A 23,833-nucleotide genomic window follows, 5' to 3' on the forward strand; every position below is an offset into this window, starting at 1 on the left:
CCCCCCAGACCCCACTGGATGTTAAGCCTTTATCATCCGAACGCAAAAATAATCACAGAAGAAATTGTCGACTTTATTGCTCAGCATATGAGACCCATTGCTGTTGTGGAGGGCTGAGGTTTTAAAAACGTAATATACAGCGCCAGCACGCCACACCATCATGCATGCACTACCCGGAAAATGTGTAGGACTCAAAGAGAAAGTTTCAGAGTTAATGCAACACAGCGAGGTACTGAACTTGACCACAGATATGTTTAAATATACAGTATATATTAAAGTGGACGTGCCTTTTGTGTTTAAGAGTAAAAGCTTTAAATTAATAGTTTATTCGTGTCTCAGCCGCGAAGGCGAGCTCCGATGTTCAGCCGCGAAGGCGAGCTCCGATGTTCAGCCGCTTTGTGCGAGAACATGCACAGCGCACTGATGCAGCGCTGTCAGAGCCGACAGACGAGTGTCATTTCAGTGCAAAATAATTGAGTCAAAAACGATTTAATATACTGCAAATAGCCTGCACAGACAAGTACTGCGGGACAGTACAGTTAATTAATCTTAAGTTTTTTTTCCCGCCTCTCTGCGCACTCCCCCCCACAGTCAATTTTTAGTCGAGATTTCAGGACTTTAGTCGACCAAGACCTTCTTTGGTTGATTACAGCCCTAGTGGTAACTAAATTCACATCAACAGTACATGCGAACAATTTTAGTCTTGCACAGAAAACCATCTGGAAGGGCTTTGAAACTAAAACTTTTGTCATTCAAAAGACCCTTTTCTTTATCCATGTCTGCTTAAGGAGGTTTCTGCTAGCCATTAGCAACATAACTGCTTTGCTTCCTGATTTCCCAAATTATGATGCAACCAGAGGCCTAAATCACAGAAAACCGTGACAAATAGTCAGATTACCAATATTACTGTCGTACTTTCACCTACCCATTGTATCCATTCACAATCTTCAGAATTCTCTCCTTCATATCTTCAAATGGAATTGACTCCACGTTGGGATTTGCAGCACCTCTTTGTTCAGGTGCGGAGGCTCTAAAGTCATCCATCACCTTCTCCAATTTAAACAGGAAGTAGTTCTTAAACTGAGACCATTGAACCCTTGAAAAAAAATGGTAAGCAGAATAAGAATCGACACATAATAGGAGGAAAAACTGGCAAAATTGGACGAAAGCATACTATGGCTGGATGTTGCCTAGGCTATGGTAACATGTTAATTAAGAAGAAGCATGACAATACAGTTAGGTTACCCAAACATCCCCCCCAAAAAAATGATTCAGCAAACTCTGTATAAAACTTATTCCTGGACCGACCATCTACTGTACAAACTTTTAAATACAGTTATAATATGAATGATGTGTTAAATAAGATTAATGTATTATTTATGTATTCATCAGGCCTGCTATCATCACTTACATGGTCTCTCCAGTCTTGGCAATATGACATAGAAACTGCTCCAGAAGAGGAGATGCCTCAGTCTTTGCTTGCTTGTCAAAATCTGAGGAGAAAAAAACAAACCACAGGTTGAACAGTACGTTGTGGAACTTGAAACTACTAGCCTGATCAGAGATGGACATGCTTTGATTTAACCTAGCCCAACGTTACAGTTTTGACGTTCGGCTGCTATAAAGCTTGGGTGTTTTTGCAACATGCATTTAACCCACTAAATTAAGCTTGTTGGCAGGTCTCTGGCAACACTTGGACTGAAGAACATCACATTGCTAATTAACGTTAGCTATTTACATAACGTAGCCAGCGGGCTGGTGGGTGCTATTTATATAGCTGGCTAGGTTGCTTGCTAGCTATAACTAGCTTAGCTAAGTGTAGCGCTATTGCTAGCATGTTAAGTTCTCCGCAAACCGTAGCCGGCAAACAGTAACGGTAACGGTAACCAATAGCCGGTGACACTGGCCAGTTATCTAACGTTATCTCATACAAACATCTGTCAGCAAGTTGAATCAAATTTTGAGGGCACATAAATACAGCGTTACGTTCTAAAGTATGTAGCTTACGTCATAAAGAAAAGCATCATATGTAGCAAATGAACTGGACAGACAGCTACCCATTTCCGTGTATTGTAGCGCTAGCCATCTAGCTAGTCATGAATAGTAGCTAGCTAGCGACATTAGCTTGTGAGCTACAATCAGTTTTTTTTTTATGGTAAAGCAATTGCGGAAGCACACGTATTACGCTTGGTCTCAATAAACACAAATCTATTGAAATAAACTGAAGTGACCTCTGAGCGCCTCTTGGAGCGAGTCAATTTCCATCACGACGTTGCCCTCTGTCAGTCTTGTGGATGTAAAAAAAAACAGACTGGCTGCTACCGGCTAGCTGCTGCTACTTCTGCTAGCTACGATCTCACAGCAGGCAAAGAGGAGGGAGCATTTTAATATGGCGCCGTGAGGTCACTGCCTGTTCAGCAACGGACAAGGCACTGCACTGGTAAGAGCAACATAGCCTTTTAGAATAAATAGCCTATCTATAAAATAATCATTGATTATGAAAAAAATATTTAGCAATACAGAACAATTAGCCTGCAAATGACAAAATAAAAAAAACACATTGATTAAGAAGTACGACATACGAATACAAGTGAGTGTTTATAGTCATTCCTATATCTCACACAGAGATATGTGAGTATTTGATCAATATGCATGAAACATCTACTGTATGTACTACTGCGCTCCCTCCTTCATCTGCCTACCTGATCATGTGAATTAGTCAAACACACATTGGGCTTTGTGTTTTTGTTGAACGTGTTTAGAACGTCAATCATTTTTTTTTTGTCTATTGAAGGAAACACCATTTCCTCTTTAGAACGGAGCATTTGTATAGTTATTGTCAAGAGGTTTTGGAAAAATAGGTATTTTCATTTAAAAAAAAAACACTATACAAATTTGATTAAAAAAAAAGGTTATATATTATTGAGCAACTGAACCTTACAGAGTGACATTACCAAGGCTTTTAATTATCTAAACTTTGGTAAATAAACAAAAGAAACAATAGTCAGATGTTTATATATATATATGTATTACAATCAATGAAGCCTACTTATGTATTATACCCTTAAGTCTGCCTTAATGATTTTGCTAATTTTATTTTCTCAAACATTAAAATATCGTATGACTACCATGAGCCATGGGTGAAACACATGCAATGGTAAGCTCAGTTAAAGTCCAATATAAAATAACTATTGTTACCACATGAAGTTGCAAACAAAACTAAATATAAATGCAGATGCTTATGTCAAGAAAGATCTTTTGTGTTGTAACAAACAGTACATTGCATTGATTTATTTAGAAACACATGTTGACTGTACAGCCATGTTCAGTTTCCAGTTTTGAAGGATATATTTAGATCATAACATCACATTGAAAGTAATGCGGCTCAAACATAGGATGTGTTCACAAAAGACCATACCTCATTTTATAAACTAAGATACCCTCTCAAACACACATACATACATACATACATATACACATAAACAGCTATAGCACTAATTTTCTTGTAATATTAAATGACAGACATATTAGTTTTTTTTAATGCTAGCACTTTTGGTTTTCACTCGGACAGTGTAGCATCTAACGAAGACATGTCGCGTACAAACAACCATCCAGTCCTAAGATCATTCTGAAAGTGCATTTTAACATTCATATATAACATAATTCTGTATATCTTCTGTTGTGCTGTATTTAATACTGTCAGTGGCATTATGCAACTGCAGAACAGACCAAGAACAGACCAAGAACTTAACTCTTCTCATTCACACAAGCTTACAGTTCAAGTCGTTTGCTGGTAAAAAATTCACATAATTTCAGAGGAGCGGTTTATAAATCTACTACTTCAAGTAGGAAAACTTTCCAAAGTCCAAAGTTGGCTTTGTTTAGTGTACACCATGTTGATGAGGAAAAATAAAGACGGTACATACACAAATATGCCATAAACATGATAAACATTTTTGCTGGAGATAAAGAGCTCATCCTTTCATAATTATTGATTTAAAAAAAAGAATTTGAGCAGTTTTTACTGTAGTTTTTCAACATTGTCATACATTAATCACCGTACATAACTGGAATGTGAAAATTTTAGGACGTCAATAAGGCAAACCTGTTCTACAGCATCACTGGCCTGCACTGTATGCTTCTCTGTATACATAGGCTCATTACCCATACCATGATTAGAGGATCATAATGTTCACAAGACCCTTCCAGGAAATGGAATGTGTAGAATACACTGCGAACGCAGAGCCAACAGTTCAGTCTAGGACATTCTGGTATGACACATAATTCACAGAAAGGTGGTTATTGGTGTCAGATAAAACAGGCAGTCCATTTATCCATCAGTTATTTGTGTGGTCTGACATGCCGGACCACTTTGTCCTCAAACACCTTTCTCATGGTCTTTTCTATCTGCTTGAGGAAGACTTGAGGAACCCGTCCACACAGGGTGTTGACTGTGTCCAGGAACTTGGTCTGGATGGGGTAGAACAGTGACTGGAACATGTTGTCCTCGAAGGGAAACTGGAGGGACAGAGTCATTGTCCGGTGTCAATTCAGATCCCAAAGCTATTTCAGACTGATCACAGACTAAATGGTATTTACAAATTCTGTCAGCAGGGGTGTGGTGGGGTGGTGGTGTTCTGTGTTAATCATAAATTATGACCCAGCTTGTCTTTAAGAGGCTTATCTCACTAGAGCAGGGGGTGAATGACTCTGCTGCCGGAGAAAATAAATTCCAAATTTAAAAAGTGACCCAGATTGTTTAATGCAAGCAAAAGAGAATTTATATCACAGAGCAAAGCTGCTCCTTTTTTTGAGCTAAAGTCATTAAAGGAACAGTCCAACGTTTTGGGAAATATGCTTCTTTGCATTACAGAGTCAGATGAAGTGATGAATATTACCACCTTTTCAGTTGTTGGATGGTGATAGAGCTAGGCTAGCATTTCCCCCCGCTTCCAGTCTTTGTGCTAAGCTAGGCTAAATATTTAAGACTGTATTAGGAAGCACAGAGTTGAAATTTATATAGACCTATTTACCGGACTGGTTAAATAGTAAACAAGAATATACAGTGGCTTGCATAAGTTTACACACCTATGTTAAAGTTGATTAAAAAGAGGAATAAACAAAAAATCTTTTGGAAATTGATCTTAATGCCTTTTAAAACAAATTAGGAAAATCCAAACTTTTAAGGACATCAATTTTCTTTGCTAATGAATAATGTATTGTAAATGAATAAATGTTATCACTTACAAATCAAAGCTAATATATTACAATATATATATATACACACACTTATATACCAAGTTGGGCATATTACTCAAATAAATTTCTTATATTAAAAAAAACATTCACTTTATTACTCTTCTAATCCGCAACCACAGCAGACCACATTTACAGCAGATAGTTTGATGTGCCACAGCAGGAGAAGCACAGGTGTAACTAATAACATGAATGATGTATAATATTGAGACCCTGAAACTGACACACCTGAATGGAATGCAGCCATCATGAATGTAATAAGTTACAACGGTCTTTGTCTGCTGGAACATGTTCGCTGTGAAATGTTTTGCATTATGAAATCTATTATCTCAATTAAAGTATGTTTTTTTTACAATACAAGTACACACGATTGAAAAATTCTCTGCTTTCCCCATCTAAGCTAATTAGGTGCTAATGACTTGTGGAAATGAACTGGGCATAGGGATCCTCCTTTTTTATAACGCACACTAAAACGAATAAAACCGTGATAATATTGTTACCAAGTGACCAACCACCTTGCACTGTATGTGCGGTTTCAACAGAGGGCGCTATGCATCAATACCATATCGTGTCAGCAAAACCTGAATATCCAACAGGGATACTTACTTCACGTATTGCATCATAGACTACTTTGAATGCCGGCTGCTTGTCATCATGATACACTCCACGGTTGCCATGGAGGATGGACACACCCTCCTCTTCAGCGCCTTTGCAGTTACTCCCGTACATACAGTGATCTGGCCTGTAGTTCCACTGACAGGGAAAGATGAAGAGACACTCTGGGGGTAGACAAATACACACGAGACGAGAACACATCATTGCTATGTATTACAACAAACACTAAATACGATGCCGGGACCCAGTGAGGACAGTAACTCATGAAGGTTTCAAAGGCAGGTTTATGACTGGTAGATTGTTTGAATCCTTTGACACTTGAAAAAATCTGGATGGAAAACTTGGAATAAAACATACATATTCAGATTACTTTATTGTCCATTAGATCTGCATTACATGGAAATGTGTCTTTGGTACTGGCATACCCTATAAGACAAAAGTAACACAAAAACAGACAGACATGCCAGGAACCGAAGGCCAGGACTTGCCATGCACACACTCTTCTGCCCCACAAAAAAAAAAAGAGTAATCAAATATCCACATTAAATGTGGCCACCATTATCACTGGACCACAGCAGATTGGTTGTATGATGGGAGGACTTTGGAAACAAATACAAAAAAAACAACAACTGAATATTATACTTTAGGCATCTAACAGGTTTGACTTTGTATAATTTCAATTTCAAGATATACAATACAAGACATTAGGTGCAGATATTCTTCGAGGATTATTTTATTTTTTTCAAAGACTGATGTGTCTTTCTTTGGCTTCACCTGGCCAAGTGGCCACACATAATTAAAACTATAATTTACTGATCAGACTGGAGAGTTTATTGCACCTAATGGTTTACAAGGTGAATTGTTTTTTTCCCCATAGAAATATATTTTTCTGGATATTGTGCAACTGACTGTGGCATACACTCTGCTACATAGAGCTTGTGTTCCACATATAAACAATTTAAAGAAAAAAGGAATAAAAAGATACAAGATGAAGTGATTGGGAACAGAGATAGGGATGTTCCATATTCATCTGTACTGTCTGCAAGCCTGATTGTTTCTTTCCTCCCATCTATTTATTTGCAACTAATCAAAGACAGCAAAAAATACAATTCTTTACATCGAGAGGCACGCTTCAGCAAGGCAATCAACCTCCAACCGCTCCAGTATACAAGCTCCATGGCTGATGGTTATTACAGCTGCAAGGAAGGAATGACCATCATGCATAGGAAGTTGCACAGATGTTGATACATATTTGTTCATTTGAACCCATAGCGATATATTATATACAGTTGTGTATATTTTATAAGCTCTGGTCTTTGGATGTGATGTATAGTACCAGGCAAAAACTCCATATAGAGAAAAAAAAACTACAAAATATACAAAAGAAACATACATATATAGCTTTTCAGAACAAACACAAATAAGTCACAACAATGCTTTTGGACTAATGTGAATATTCCTCTGGTGAATGCAGAGAGCTCAAAGCCATTCCATGTTTAACAAACACGTCATTGGCTGCGTTTTCAGGCAAACACCAGCGATGCCAGCTCTGCCTTAGCACTTAATGTCCACATCTGGCTGCTGCAGCTGGAACTCTGCTGTAGCCTACAGCCTTGTGTGTTTACTGATTCAGATTCATAATGTAGAGTGTGTTATCAACAGTGAAATACAACAACATGTTGATCAGTGATATTCTGGTTATATCTTTTGTGGGCCTTCAACAGAGCATTTTAAAGCATATTTCTTAGGTTTACATAACGTGTTTTCACTGTGATAATAGTATGTTCTATGATCATTGTAGACAACATTTTAAAATGACATTTAACACCAAATTCCTGTCCAGACTGTCAAGAGTATACAGGATATAATGGAATATCAGAAAGGATTTTGGTACTGGGGCGGCTGTGGCTCAGTGGTAGAGCGGTTGCCTGCCAATTGGAAGGTTGGTAGTTCGATCCCCGCCCCTGCAGTCATTGTCGAAGTGTCCTTGGGCAAGACACTGAACCCCGAGTTGCCCCCGGTGCTGCGCATCGGAGTGTGAATGTGTGTGCATGTTCATCTGATGAGCAGGTGGCACCTTGTACGGCAGCCCTGGCCACAGTGTATGAATGTGTGTGAATGGTGAATGTTTCCTGTAGATGTAAAAGCGCTTTGAGCAGTCGTTAAGACTGGAAAAGCGCTATATAAATACAGCACATTTACATTTACCTGAATTCAATACATTTTATTGTAGTACTCATCCTGTGTATGGATAATACAAATGTAAGACCTTTGGGAATGATAAATGTGAGACATTTTAAAGACTTTTAAGACATAGCGGGTAGCCTGCACTCAAAAGGACTGTACCTGGGTTGTAGTGGAAGATAATGTTTAGAAGGTCCTGGTCTCCCCAGGTGATGTGGTTCTTGTACTTCTGATAGAGTGGATGTAGAATATCCTCCCATGACAAACCACTGGGGATCATACTGTTCTGAAAAACCAAAAGCAGCGTTCACTCGCAAACAGCTCAAAATTTATCATCAAAGGAGGACTACATTTGCATTCTCACTTCCAATTTGCAATCTGCTGGCAGTGCTAAAAGCTGGAGAGCTGCTAAATTGAGTTCTGATGGCAGAAGTGTGTGCTTCCAGCGTGATAATCAGAAAGCTTCAGTTTCCGCCCACTCACAGCACTGTGACTGGAGCTCAAAGACAATAACCTTCAGAATGCAAAAAGGAAACCATAGCTCACTTTAGCTTTTTACTGATCTGAGTGTGCATAAATACGACAACGTTTTGACCTCACTTTGAACATTGTGCTGCGGATCCTTGTGAGATTCATCAGCATGACACCAGAGTTGACCCCTGTTACTCCATAGAAAGGGTGGCGTGCAAAGCGGCTGTACCAGCCAATCTTTGGGACCTCGTGCTCTGGGGCCATTGCTGCCAGTTGAGTTCTGTTGAAGGATTTCAAGAGACTCCAGATATCATCCATGGGCCGCAAGAACAGCACATCAGTGTCTACGTAGAGTAACGAGTCCACATCTTTCAGGATGACCTGGGAGGACACAATTAGAGTCGTCATTAGAAGATTTGAGACTACAATGTATCTAAAGAACTAGAAAGGGCATTATTACTAGGAATGTCTTGATCTGTTTTTTTGGTCCCCGATTGGTGCCCCGCAAAATGATCGTATTGCAGACATTGTGTGGATCTTGGAGTGTTTTCACTTTCTAGTTTAAAGTACTTCCAAACTGATGACACTTTAGCCATAGTAGAGTATTGCTGAGTTACTTGCAAGTTTGCGCTCCGCAGAAAATTATGCTCTGCTGACGTAAATGATCAGGGTAAGGTAATTCATTAAAAAATGCCCATATGGCTCCATTCCTATACTTGCAATTGGGATCGGGACATCCCTAATTGTTACTCAATGACCCTTATGGGGCATAAGGGGCACGGTTACCTCCCCTTTCTCTGCTTTGCCCACCCAGAGAATGTGGCCCGCCCATGAGAGAGAGAGACATCATGGCTTTCAAACGAGCAAAGTGGCAGTTGGTCAAGGCCACACGCCTGACCTCCACTTTGCCCCCCTTCTCTCCTCCTCAAAATCTACAGACTCAGAAATGGCACATACTAAGGAAAGCTCCTCGTGGGACTGGCTCTAGTAGCTGTAATTCTGCACCAAGGCTGAATTTTGGGAAAGAGACTTCAAATATTGTATTAGGTGACCACTACGGCCTATATAAAGGCATCCAAAGCACACCATGTCATGGGACCTTAAGTAACCTTTAACTAAATAAACTTAATAGCAGTTAATAGTTTCAAATATGTCTTACATGGAAAAAATCTTACATGTCTACTGTCTACCATGTTACAGTAGGTGCACCTCCTCTAGTTGCCCAAACAGCTCCCAGACAGGCACTCACATATTAATAAAACATAACTATAAAAAAAGCAGAAAGCATCAAGAGGTTCAGTCTAGACCAGACCAACTAACTGTCTGAGTGGGAAAAGAAGTGGCATTCAACATCAAACAAACCCTGCAGTTTCAGTGTCATAACTAAACTCTAAGACACAGAGGGCTAAATACTAAAAACGACAATGCTAACCTGCTGCTGTTTGGCAAGGGTAATGGTTACCATGTTAACCATCTTAGTTTAGCGTGTTAGCATGCTAACATATGCTAATTTGAGCAGAGCACAAAATACAGCTGAGTCATTAGTCCAAGTCATTAGTTTAGCAACAATTGGATCATAATCCAAATTATTGGACACAATTAAAGACCGACCCAATGATATAGACTAATGTTAGATTAAGGTTATAATGAGTTTACAATAAATGCATATATTCTTTATTCTAGGGATGATAAAGGCTCTCTAAATATTGGTGTTATACTACAAAAATAAACTTGTCTTGTCCAATAATGCATATCTATCTGCTCAATTTTTTGCATTTGTAGGATTAATATTATCAGTTATCGTGTTGCCAATACCACAAAATACAGATAATATTGGTTATAGTCACATATTCCTTATTGGTGCATCTCTAATGTTAATAAAACCAAAAATAACCCAAATGCTTCGGCCCAGTTCTGATCAACTAAATGTTTGAGTGTGAAAAAGTGGAATTTAAGAGACTTTAAATATAGTTCAACATTCAACAATTTCCCCACTTCAGAAAGAGTTGACAACATAGGATTTTGTCCCATCACTGCTGCTAATACAATGTACAGTACATACTACAATGGTGTGATAAAAGCAAAAGCATGAAGTCAGTAATAAGTGATAAGGTGATCTGTGAAAGAGAATCTTAGAATTCACAGAAGAAAAATGTTGACTTCCACTGTCAATGAACAATATGATGAGTCACAGGTGAGACAATTACTTCCTGTATCCACTGATCAATTGTGCTGGCATGGCAATGATCAATGCATGGCAGACGAATTACAGGGCCAGTTTGGCTGAGATAAGATTGCACCAGCAGCCAGACTTCAGAGCTAAGACTCTTACATTTCAGACAGCCCAAGTGACTTCCCAGTATACAGTATGTGGACAGAGTTAATTATTTATTTCTATTCTGTTTCACACACGCTGTCACTGAGTTTACCTGTCACAGTGTGCCTTTTAGAATATGGCAGACAGAGGTTGAGACAGTTCAGCAATGCTAATTGGAAGCGGAGAGATTTGATTGGTAGTAAGAAACCACGTCGCAATTGAGTGTGGGAACTGCCTCCCAATACGATATCACCACAATACAATATTATTGAGATTTTAAACATATTGCAACATTCTGCAATATATTGAAATGCATAACTTTTTTTTCACAATTTCAAATGATGTCCACAAAAGGAAACTTTGTCAATATCTGTTTTATCTAAAAAGATACATTTCTGTTTGTTAATATCGCTTCAATTGATTGTATTGCTGCAAAATGGGATGGTCAAGCAGACAAACTGACAATACTTTGTGCCTGTGTATCGATACAGTATTGCCAATGAAAATATCGTGATAGTATGCTGTATCAATTTTCCCCCACCCGTAGTCGCCATGCTGCGGTGTGTTGGACCATGGACTGGGCTGGCTCTGTTGGATTATGTTGCCGATCGATCGCTGCCAACAAGCCCAAACAGAGGTTTCAGCAGCCTCATTTCACGTGTGTATGCTCACAGCTATGGAATGGAAGCAACAGTGGAGTGGGTAGGAGAACACAGATCTCTATGTCAATATGGTGCTTTCTGAAGGGATTCTAAACCATGGAAAGAAACAGGATGTCCGAAGTTTTCGCTTAAATCTTGCAACTATGGTGACCTTTGAATGAATAAATATTTTTCATTAATAACAATAATAATACTGAAATAGAAGACAATAGAGGAAAATAAGATAAGATTTAAAAAAAGTGCATACTGAATCTTAACGCCTGTATTCCTGAATACAGGCATGGTGTCTGAGAATGTTAAGCCCTGCAATCACAATTATTTGAGTTTCCCGTATTGTTCAGCCATATTTTCCAGTGCTGTAAATAAGATGTAGTTGTTTTACCCCTAAGAGAACCTGAGCAGAGCCGGAGTATAGTTCCAGGCAGCGTCTCCGTAGCAGGGGGAGAGCGGTGGAACCAAAGGTAGAACCCATGACAATGGCTACAACACCTTAAGTTACAGTTTGTTAAGTTCCCATAGTGGCAAAGGCCTCCAGGAGAAGCCAAAGTATTTTTTTTCCTTGGGGGATCCACAACATATGTGCCGGTCTGACTCACGTCTTAAGTTTCCTCAAACCGCCTCAAAGCCAGGCTGAGATCTTGGTGTAAAAGTGAAGCGACAGATCATTTTTAACAATAAGCGGATTTAGATTTTTGCAGCAGTAACTGCAAAAACATCTGCAGAAGTAATTGATAGTACAGAATCGGGACGGACCAATCCAACCCTTGCATTAGTCAAGACTATTTGTAGATTTATTGAATTGTAGAACCAGAAAGACTATGCTCAAAAAAGGTATTCCTGATAAAGTCTCACCTGCAATGTGTTCATAACATGGTAAGTAAGCTGGCTGTTATTTCAATGAACACCAGCGGAAAAAAACAATCAACAGTCTTAACTTCAAATTGGTGGGTTATGTGTTATCTACTGCAGTGTGAAATCATCAATAATTGATTTATGACATTATCCGTGGTAAAGTTTAAAAAAAGAGATACACGCTGCAGCCTTACGGGGAGGAAGAGTCTCTGAGCAGCACAGGGCTTGAAGAGCTTCTTCCACTCGTCAGCGTTCCCCACAGAGAAGGTGATGGGGTAGATTCTGTACTGGAACTTGGCGGAGACGGAGCGAGGCCACTGGTTCAGCTGGAAGGGAAGCAACACATCAACTTTTATACAGAGAAAGTGAGAAAGTAATGGACTTCTCAAAAGGTTGAGTGATGAAAAGTGTTTGAGAAAAAGCCCTTATAAACAGTCATTGCTCTGAAAGATAACCCCCTCTTTTTCGCAGACTTACCAGCTTTTTGATTAAAAAGCTACAGTCTAAACAAAGGAAAGTTCCCTTTAAACTCAACAGAGTATCACTGAAGCTCGTGTTATCCGACCTATTAGGTGCCGAGACCCTCGGTAATCATCAGTTCAACTGTTTGGCTCTGAAAAGAGTGAGAGCGCCGCAAGCATTTTGGCAGCGTTTGTGCTATGAGGACAAGAAATCTGAGGAGATTATGGACAACCCTTGTAACTCCCTCAACACGCATACATCATGTCTCTTTACAGTGTGGCTGGACGTAAGCTCCTTGCTGTACATACTCAGCATATGGGCTCTATTATCTAGGCCTTGGCTACCAAAACTCCCGTCTCCCACACTAGGGGGATTTTCAACACATGGCAATGATTCCCCCCGCCTACACATGACGGCAAGCTCACAAGCTTAGGGTTTGGATTTAAAGCTGTTTAAGGTCCATTAATAGAAGTGATGTTTATAGACTAAGTTAGAATATCAGGGGAACTAATCCAAATCATGCCAGGCACCTCTGTAAAGGTGACTTTGAAGTGAAACATTGTACTAGAGAACAGGCAGGGTGTCATGGTGATGAATTACTCCCCAAGCCTCGAGACAAAAGGATTTTATGTCTGTACTATAGTGAGTCAGAGTTAAAACTGCTCTAATCTTGATATCATCTATTACAAAGAGAGGGGGAATGTTTAACATGCTCTGGATTTAATCAGAAGTCAGAGAGAGAATCACTAAAAAAAGGCTACATACAGCACTGCCCGACAAAGACAAAAGACCTTAACTTGCTGAGAAAAATGACTTTGAAGTTATTTTGTTGTCCAGGCAAATGAAATATAGGCAGGACACTGGAAATCTGGCAATGAGATGGTTCTGTTATGACATTTATCTACATAAAAAATCTTGAGCTCAGACTTTTGACCTTTTTTTTGGTTACTGTACTCTGCCTATGTATTGGCGGCAAAAAGTGAGAAGTCGCGCTAAGCACAAAGCACTGTTTGGTTGGCGATCACCATTTACAAAATCGTTATAGTATACAATCTAGTGATCATGGCATTTATTTTTGATGATTTACAATTACTTATAGCCATCTACTTCCTGCTATCCCGTACCCTAACTCAGTTTGAGCGTTCCGAAACAAAGTCAAAGAGCAGCAGCAGGTGTTATGGTGTACTGACTTGGTTTCTCTTGGGCTTTTGGAAGTTACTGTTAAGATAACCCATTATTTTCTCAAAAACAAAAACAAAATTGACTCAAGATACTTATCCACATGATAAAGGATTGTCTTAAATGTCCCAAAAAATATAATCAACTCATTTTTGACCAAAAACGATGTTACGGCCCTTTGACTTTGCCCGGCAGAGTACCAGTTTAAGGTTGGAAACACATTTTCATTCACCTGAATAAGAAAATATTTCCAAACTTTTGACTGGTACTGTAGAAAATAAATCAAAAACAATGTTGCTTATAGCTGAAAGTCTCTGTGGCACCACATTTGACTATGTGCCTTTTTATGAAAACCTGCACTGTGATTGATTTGAGGATAAGGCCCTTGAAGGCTTCTTACTCTTTCTTTAAACTGCGGGGCCAAAGGCTCCTCAGCAAAAATGTGAAACGTGATCCTCTTGAAGCTGAACAGGAGGGCTGATTTGACCATGGTGAGGGTCTCGTCCAGACGATTCCCACAGGCCACCACAGCCAGGTGCATGACCTCCTCTGCCCGTTTGCGCCTTGTCGCAGGTCTGGCCACGTTAGTCCTCGGTTTGCTAAAACAGACATGCAAAAGACAGGTATGAAAAGTGAACTAAACTTCTAAAAGTCTGGTAAAAGATGAAATGGACCCCATTCAACAAATGATGTACATAATGTGCAGTTTGTCTTCACCCAACGTTTTCATATCTAAATGGGTCAAGGCCATGTGTGGGTAAATTGGAGAAGGTTTGGATTGATTTCACAAACCTTGCTTCCCTCACATGTTGCCTGTACATTGGCCTGTGTGCCGCTGAGATGTAATGAACTTAGTCTTCCTCCACAGTGCTGCGGAGGAGGGTCTGGCTAGTCCACACAGCATTCCGTGATGGAAGAAAAACGTGCTCTGGTTTATTGGCATTTCTTTAAACCAATCACAATCATCATGGGCGGCGCTAAGCGCCGGATGAAGCGACAGTGTTTCTGCAACATAGCCTCGGGAAACAACTTGTTTTGTTGAAGCGTGTACGCTAAAAGGTTTTTTTAGTAGTGCTGTCTGGATTTACCCTGCAGAGATCTGAGGAGCAGTTAGCCATAGCTCTCATGAAGTTTAAAATACCAACACAAAGAAAGCGGAAGGTGACGGACATCCGGCCGAAATCAAAGACATTTGGTGGAATTTGCGGAGGCACTAAAATACCAACATGAGGTTTGAACAACATTGACATCATCTTTTGAAGGCAGATACCCACATTTCTGATTTCTCTAGGGCCAACACATTCTGTGTAAATTTGTGGCAATATTTAACGTATATGAACATTTGAGCCAAAAAGAATTCCCTACATTTTATTATAATTCAGCACTTCCCCTAGCAAATCTATGAAACAGCACTGGAACACCCTTAATCCCCTCCGCTGTGTAACTTGGGCCGTTACTAACCTCGTGCTCCTTAAAATTCTCTTTTGCATCAATATTTATGTCACCGTATAAAACACTGCATTTAGTCATTTCCTTGCATACAGCTTGTGTTAAAAATAACATTCAAAACACCATTTCTTTTCTGGTTACTTGATTTCTCTGTAATTCTACCCTGACATATTTCAATGACAACATAACATTTTTAGATTTAGGTATTTTAACAAAGCCGAGCTGTACAACATGTGATTATAGACTCAGTGGTCGAACTAAAACGGGTAGAAGAACACCAGAACTACATAAGCAACTTTTTAAATTATAATTCTTTTAGACCCATATTTTGATTCAAAGAAGCTTTGAAGAAAAACTAAACCCACAAACTATTGGTTTTGTATATAATATTGCACATAATAATCAGAAATGTATGTTGTTTTCACATCAATATTAAATTATGCAAAACCAACATCTTCAATCTTTAAGTAAACTTCGATTGCTTTCTATAGACAAATTTACTAATTTAGCACACCTTTACAGTAGTAAGGTAATATATTAGTAGTATACTTGACATTACAGCATTCTCAAATTCTGATGTGACTTTATGAAGGATTTACTATAACTAAAACAAAAGTATGAAAGTATGTGTAAACCACCTTCCTTTTGGAAAATAAATTATTTCTTTCAATACTGTAGACCAGCGCATGTACATGGTATGATACCATGCAATACCATACAACTTTCATACAGCGGGACAATGCTTTGAAAGCAGTTTATCGCTGCAGCCCTACTTATTAGTGCTGGACATTAAAGGCATGCCACTTCATGGATCAGAAGCCCAGAAATGTATTTATTTATTTATTTATCTATATCTTAATGAGAATCAAAACCGTAAAAACAAGTGAAGCATTCAAGAGAATGTTTGATGATCACATTCCTCCTCCTGTCAGACAGACAAGATGAAGATTTGATTATTCTCAAAGACGTGTGCCTTCATTTATTGTTCAACACCACCTCCACACACTCACTTTTTTTCCTCTCTCTTCTGTAGCATTGTGAGTTCCCACCGGTTCCACCTTTGTTCCTCCATGCTCGAAAGCAAGGAGGTCCTTTATCTGTTGTAGAAATGTGCTTTCTTTGCAGAGCTAGTGCTGCTGTGGCGTTAAAATATAATGAGCACTGCAGAGTATCTTCCACTACGATATGGAAACATTTGTAATACTGGGGGACCCTTAAGCTAAGAACAACATCATCTAGCTTATAGGGCTGCACAATATATGGATTGGACGAACATGTCACGTTCGAGAATTTCAAACCACTGTCATGGCGGCTCGGGCGGAATACAATGTCATATTTTACAAAAATAATTAATAGAAACGTGTTTCTGAAAAACATTTTAAGTGAGAAACAGACCATCCAGTTGCTGAATCTGTCTGCATTTCAGATCGACAAAGGTCAGTTTGAAAGATTTTTGTCTACGTCTACTGGATAGTTGCGTCACCTTCAACGGATTAATTTGCAATAAAGATTTCTGACGCTCAGCATTTTTTACCAAATGCAGCGGGGTCTTCCCAGAATGCTTTGGGCACGCGTTGAAGTCGCTTGATGTCACCCATAGGAATAAAGTGGAGCGCGGTGCGACAGAAGCACACTAAAACTTCCATTCCTTTTGTAGCGGTGCCTTTTATATTTAACTTAAATGATGAACTTGTTTGATTAAAGTGTTGGAAAAGATTTACATGAACAAGATTTTTGTTTTAAATTCAACAAATAATTGTTGCATTTTAGTACAACACTGAAGGCGGAACTGCTTACATTTAAATGTTCTGTTGATTTATCACAAATAAGATTGTCATCGCGATATTCAACAATGTTTTGCATATTTTCTTCATATTGTGCAGCCCTACTAGCTTATTTGTCCTCCACATACACACACTGGTTGTAATAACATGCTTAACATAAACATGTTGTCACAGCCATAGAAAAAACACAAAATGAACAGAGCACCTTTTCTTTCAACATGTAATGTTATTTGGAAGAACAGTGGTTTAACAAATAAAGGCTGCATTTCCCAAAAGGCATGGCTCTCCTGTGAGCCTGGGGAGAGGCAAAAAAAAAAAGTCTACCATAGAACGGCTGTGAAGAGAGAAGAGTGAAATTTGACAGGTGGGTTGCAGAGCAGTCTCCAAGCGTGACACTTCGTTTTCTGCATGGCTGAGGGACAATGATGAACCGCAGATTAGGATGAATGAGAAGGTGCTGAGAATTCTGTCTGCCACGCATTAAAGGTCGATGCTCTGTCAAGGTCGATAAACATACATTCCTACCCCCCCCCTCCCCCCAAAAAACAACAACAAATGCAGGCTATATCTCCTACCCTGGTGTAATTACGCTGCACTTAGTCTTGCAAGATAAATGCAGTTGAAAGGATTTCTGCAACAAATTTGATGGACAAATGAAAAACACTACTGCCTTTGCTGCATACAGCATGGGCTGCACACATGATGTTTTGCATCATGCCACTGTTCCCCACATCTGGAAGCAGTCAACAAAAAAAACAGAAGAGGTACAAAACGACTGAATTCCTAACTGGCTGCAGAGTGAGCACATGAAGGGCCCTCTGCCTACAAAAGCACCAAAGCCTTTTAAATTATGCAAGGAAAGAAAAAATGAACAGCTCCTTGAAGATACTGTCAAAGAAATGGACAAAATGTACATATACAGAGTGAAGAGCCAGAGTAAAAAGTACACCTTGGAGGTTTTTAATTATTCAGCATAAAACTAGGTCATTTGGTAGACTTGTGACCAACATGGTCACTATTGTATTGTTTTTTTTTTTACAGATTTCAGCTCTTCGAAAACAGGCACAAAATGTAACCATGTGTCAATTAAACCTATAGATGCTTCTTCAGGCCAATTAACTGGATTCATGGCCCGCAATTTTATCCAACAGGTTGCCATGATGTGGCAAAGCAGAGAAAACTGTAGAAACTGGGGCTGTACCAATGCACCAAACCTTCATAAATATCCCGCATATATCTTTTTTTTATTGTTATAGGTTTACAAATTGAAAAAGCCCAAAGTCCAACCAAATGGACCTATGTTCTCCAACAGAAAAAACTGTTCACCAACTTCTCCCAACAGCTCTATTTTAGTCCACCATTTACTTCCGTGACAACGTGGGTCACTTTGTAACACATGTTACAATGCTCGCCTAGCTGCTAGCGTGGCACGCCCCCATACTCTGCTTCTGAATGGCTTGTAGTGCTTACTAGAGCTACAAAGATTCATTGATTAGTTGTCAACTTTTAAATTAAACTATTTTGATAATTGATTAGTCGGTTTGAGCCTTTTTGTTAAGACAAAAGTAAAATATTCTTTGATTCCAGCTTCCTAAATGTGAATATTTTCTAGTCCCTTATCTCCTTATCTTTGATAGTAAACTGAATAGCTTTGAGTTGTGGACAAAACAAGACATTTTAGGACGTTATATGGCGCTTGTGGGACATTTTATAGACGTAACAACTAATTGATTAAATCGAGAAAATATTCAACAGATTAAATCATTGTTAGTTGCCGCCCTAGTCCTTACCTAGCTACCGCACACTCTCAACAAAGATGGAACAGAAGTGAGATGCCTCACTCTGTAGCTTAAACAGAGAGCTCAACACACAGGGTGAAAAGAGGAGCTGCAGAAGTGTGTAGTACAACAAAAGTGTTTTTTGAAATGAAAACCTATTCTGATATAACCTCTAAATACAATTATGAACATGAAGGTGAGCATAATATGAGCCCCTTAAGTGAGTCTGCAGTGCACACCACTGTGGGGAATTTTGCATTGATGCACCAGGACAGGTCCTGTTTCCCAGTGCAGCGCGGATGCTGAGCGTTTATCACATTGGTTTCCCAGATCACCACACCCGGCTTATCAACTTATTAATGAACTGTTCCAGCCTTTGCTTGATACGTAATTGTTAAGAAAAGGTTATCTTCCAGGAAATCTTGGTATTCTCTTTGGCATGATTGGTCACTTTCTAAACTTTTACTTTCAAATTCTGCTACCTAGTACAGAAAAAATACTTTGCACACCTACAATGTGAGACAGGTGCGTCGGAGGGGGACAACAAGGTCACAATAAAAATAAAAAAACTCCCACACACAGTCTAACTTGCAAATTTTGTTTACAGTTGAATAGTAGGCGAGGGTACAAGCGGCTGAGATGGGTTTCCTGAGGAGGGGACTGGCGTCTCCCTTAGAGATAGGGTGAGAAGCTCAGTCATGGGTGAGGAGCTCGGAGTAGAGCCGCTGCTCCTTCCCGTCGAAAGGAACCAGTTGAGGTGGTTCGGGCCCGTCCAGCTAGGAGGAGGTCTCGGGGAAGACCCAGGACTAGGTGGAGGCATTATATCTCCACCCTGGCCTGGGAACGCCTCAGGATCCCCCAGTTGGAGGTGGTTAATGTGGCTCGGGAAAGGTAAATGTCTGGGGTCCCGTGCTGGAGCTGCTGCCCACGCGACCCGACACCAGATAAGTGGACGAAGATGGAATAGTAGGCCAGACTAGACTAGACCATCCTCAGTTCTTTCCCCTGCAAGTTAGATGATGTGAGGGAGTTTTCTTTGCAATTCCTTCTACTTAAAAATGATTTCACCAGATGCGAGACTTCCTATCTTTCTAGTTTCTCCTTCCACACCCTCTATGACTCATTTACTAGTACATTAAAAGGGAGTTAGCCAATTTAACCGGACAGATTGAAGTGCCCTTGATGAGGCTCACACAAGCACACAGGCAAGCGGGGAGATTTTTAAAACACTCCTCCGAGCAGAGAGAGTGTTCAGTCATGCAAGATGACATTTTTATAGCGATGCATAATGCTACAGCGAGAGAGTGACTTCTTTACCGAGAGGCGCACTGCTGAATAAGATTTGAAGTGACAGGGCAAGGGATTTGATTCTACACAAAGTATCAACACCCATCTAATCCTGTACATGCAGGCCTTAATTCAATGTAACAAGCAGCTAGAAGGGTTGCATCTGTATTATTCTGCATCTGAACCATATACTGAAGGTAATTAAGAGATCAGAGTGAAGGAATGAATACTTTGTTTACAGGTAAAGGCTCTGTTGTGAGTATTATATGCCACAAGTTGGGATGTCCAAGGATGCAACCAACACTTCTTTTTTGAATAATTAATGTGCTGATATCTTTAATCAATCAATTAATTGTTGAGTGTAGCGGTTCATAAATGGTGAAAAATTGCCATCAGACTTCCAACATCGACATTGCCAACATCTTGATTGTTTTGTCAGAGCAACAGTCAAAACGTTAAAGACATTCCATTTAAAACAAGATGAAAATGGAGAAAAGTAGCTAAATATTATGTTTTTAAATCTGTAACCAGGAAAGGTTTTGTGTTTTTACTTGATAAATGACAATGAATTAACTTTCTTTCACACAGCCTATATGGATGGTGTCTGGGGGGACTGGTGGAGCTATGTTCTCTATTTTTGGCCACAGGACGTAGTGTGATGTGTCAAAAGGAAACCATATGATTAGAAAAAACAGGGATGTTTATCTAATAAGCATGCGGCACAGGAAATCTGTCCGCCTCTCAGATTTTACAGATGATTACAGGGACGAAGAGCAAACAGTCAAAGATACACACCTATAATACAACATCTTTGTATCTAAAGGTATCTAAAGGAATTCCCTAAAATCAAAGTTTTTCAGCCCTCAGTGTACACTCATTATTCCTATGATCCACATTACCATAGCATTAGTACTGACTATTTTGTCTAGGCTTGACTGTGTTACTAGAAAAAAATACACCCTATTGTTTAAATTCCTCTAACTTTTATTCTACTCATGGAATTAAATAGAAGCAAGTTTTTCGGAGGCTTCAGCCAGAAGCTCAGTATGTTGCCCCTAATCGCTGCAGTCAGTCTTGAGCGCTTTCCAAACCTGGTAATGTTTTTGTTTTTTGTTTTTTTTACAGCCACCGGTGACCCCTTCCGACCCATCTCCCTTATCAGTGCCGAGCACACATGTGGTTTCTAGGAGGACGCAAAGGTCCTTTCTCAATGAAACACCATGACGGCCTTTATCTACCTAACAGTGTCCCGAACCTGCAGTCTGGCTTTGGAGTAGAATGCATATTATGGCCTGCCGGTGGGGCGGGTATCTCCACAAACACATCGTGGCTATTATGGCATTGCTGGCATTCAGCCCAGGAGGAAATGAAGGGGATGTGTGAGGCTGAAATTAGAAAGCTGGAAGACACAATAAAATGCTCCCATCCTTGAACAGCAACAGACAAACTCTGCCTTTTGTCTAAATTTAAAAAGGCTGCAAAGAGATGGTGACTTACCCAGACTGCCACTCGGTGCAGCTTCTCTCAACCATCCTTCCAGATAAGAAAATGTCACCTGGAAAGCTTCACATAAGATTGTTTTTGGTAGACGTTGACAACAAGAGAGCAGTCAACAGGATGGGTATCCGTTGTCTGTCGGCTTATTTCCAGTAATACCTCCCCAGTGTTGCATTGCCACAGACTACCATCCTGTGCTCATATGTATTTGTAGTTAATTGCAATGTATGTCTTTCAATGTGACCTATTACCCTTTAAAGCAGCAGAGGACTGCATTAAAAGGCCTAAAAACCCAAAGGGTCAAATGATCAAGATTGAGTGGTCAGGTAATTATTTATCTCTTTAGGTTGTGCTATTGTCTGATGTCCTCTCTGCAAATACTGCCCATATTTCCACCTGATCACATTAGTCATGCTCTCTACTCACATTTCAGCCAGACATTTGGGCGGCCCCGGATTACAACAGCGTGATTCACAGTCAAATAAAAGAGGAAAGAAGTAATGGACATCCAATGCAGCCTAGCAGCAGATATGGCCATGTGCATGTTGGAAGTGTCCCTTGACAGATCAAGCTATTGTGAAGCCAGCGTCCTTGAGCTCAATGTAGGCTGTTTGATGGAGAGGCGTGATTAAAAGCTGACACATTCACTTCCCCCCCCCCCCCCCCCCCCCCCCCCCCTTCCTAACGACAGGGAAGATGAGATTCAGCAACACCAACTCGTTAAATACGCTTCTGTGTGTGCACAAATGGATACATGCGTGGGGGGGAAATGGCTCATCAAGGGGGCAAATTGAAAGAAGAGAAAGAAACAAACTCTCCCCTCACCTCTTTGCATTCACGCTGGACCCTCTATTGACCGCTTTCCCCTCTTTCCGTCCCTTGAGAGGCTCTTCCGCACGCACGCCAACCCGAGCGGGTGATTTCCTGTCGAACTTTCCTTTAACATCGCGTCGGAACTCAGAGGGCGACCGGGAATAGTTGCTGCCCTCCTCTACAACTTCGTCCAACAGCGGATCGTCCGCGGCGTTGCCCCCCAAAAAGTACAAAAGTAGGAAAACTCCTAAACACACGGCGATCACAACTACTCTGCAGTGGATCCGCATGGTGAGTGCGACTTGTTGCGGGTGGAAGAGGCAGACGGTACTCCGCTCATGTCTGCGGGTGAGGGAGAGCGGCCCGAGTTGACATTTTCTTACAGCTCCCCGATCGCATTTTTCTGCGGATGGAGAGTGGAGAGAAGAGCTCCTCGACGTCCATAGAGGATTACACTGCGGAGGCGTGGCTTCTCCAGCATTACCGTAATCATGGTAGTATCACCGTACTAATCGCAATCAGATTTTTTTTGCCATTTAGGCCTATATTTAAAAATTTTGAAAATAACTTAAGGGCCAAGTGACCACGTTGCTGTATGATATCTTTCCGCATATCCTACATGAAACTTGAGGGGCTAAACACTCAATTTGAAGGCATCATAATGACCCCACATTTCTTGACTTTTCAGAGGGAATGTTTATTTCTTAAGTTTTCAAAATAAAGTGTCGCCCTTGCAGTTTGTGATTATAGATCTTTACAGTAACTTCACACCCCTGACACATTGGAATCCCAGGCCTGTGTATGGTAGGTCTGTTCCATGTATTACATGCATTCAAAAATCCCACTAAAGTAAAAGTATTGCAGAATTGTGCTTAAAGGTCCCAGGGGATGAAAATGTCACTTTATGAGTTTTTTTAACATTAATATGAGTTCCCCTAGCCTGCCTATGGTCCCCTAGTGGCTAGGAATGGTGACAGGTGTAAACCGAGCCCTGGGTATCCTGATCTGCCATAAAGAAAATGAAAGCTCAGACGGCCCAATCTGGAATCTTGCCCCTTATGAGGTCATAAGGAACAAGGTTACCTCCCCTTTTTCTGCTATGCCCGCCCAGAGAAATTGGCCCACCCATGAGAGAGAGAGACATCATGGCTTTCAATCAAGCAAAGTGAAAGGCCAAGTTGGTCAAGGCCACACCCCCAGCCTCCACCTTGCCCCCCCCCCCCCCTT

The 23,833-nt window shown here is 40.3% G+C and overlaps 2 protein-coding genes across 2 annotated transcripts in view; both read right to left on the reverse strand.

Annotated features, from left to right (window-relative positions):
• Window positions 1–2,485, reverse strand: part of ppp4r2b (protein phosphatase 4, regulatory subunit 2b) — an 8,231-nt gene extending 5,746 nt beyond the window's left edge. Inside the window, exons 1-3 of the mRNA XM_034870071.1 lie at window positions 2,232–2,485; window positions 1,412–1,493; window positions 926–1,096 (exon numbers count right to left, since the gene is read on the reverse strand). Of these exons, the coding sequence (XP_034725962.1) occupies window positions 926–1,096; window positions 1,412–1,493; window positions 2,232–2,265 (287 nt within the window). The 5' untranslated portion in view covers window positions 2,266–2,485. The remainder of the gene's footprint in view (window positions 1–925; window positions 1,097–1,411; window positions 1,494–2,231) is intronic.
• Window positions 2,486–3,027: 542 nt separating this feature from the next.
• gxylt2 (glucoside xylosyltransferase 2) lies at window positions 3,028–23,042 on the reverse strand. The gene is made up of 7 exons (XM_034869544.1): window positions 22,619–23,042; window positions 14,399–14,597; window positions 12,552–12,683; window positions 8,656–8,907; window positions 8,218–8,341; window positions 5,863–6,035; window positions 3,028–4,518 (listed from the first exon to the last, which is right to left on the reverse strand). Exons 1-7 carry the CDS (start codon window positions 22,894–22,896, stop codon window positions 4,342–4,344), a joined length of 1,335 nt encoding a protein of 444 aa, XP_034725435.1. The 5' UTR covers window positions 22,897–23,042; the 3' UTR covers window positions 3,028–4,341.
• Between the last annotated feature and the right edge of the window lie 791 nt (window positions 23,043–23,833).

The sequence above is a fragment of the Etheostoma cragini genome, chromosome 4 (genome assembly GCF_013103735.1).
Source record: "Etheostoma cragini isolate CJK2018 chromosome 4, CSU_Ecrag_1.0, whole genome shotgun sequence".
Taxonomy (NCBI): domain Eukaryota; kingdom Metazoa; phylum Chordata; class Actinopteri; order Perciformes; family Percidae; genus Etheostoma; species Etheostoma cragini.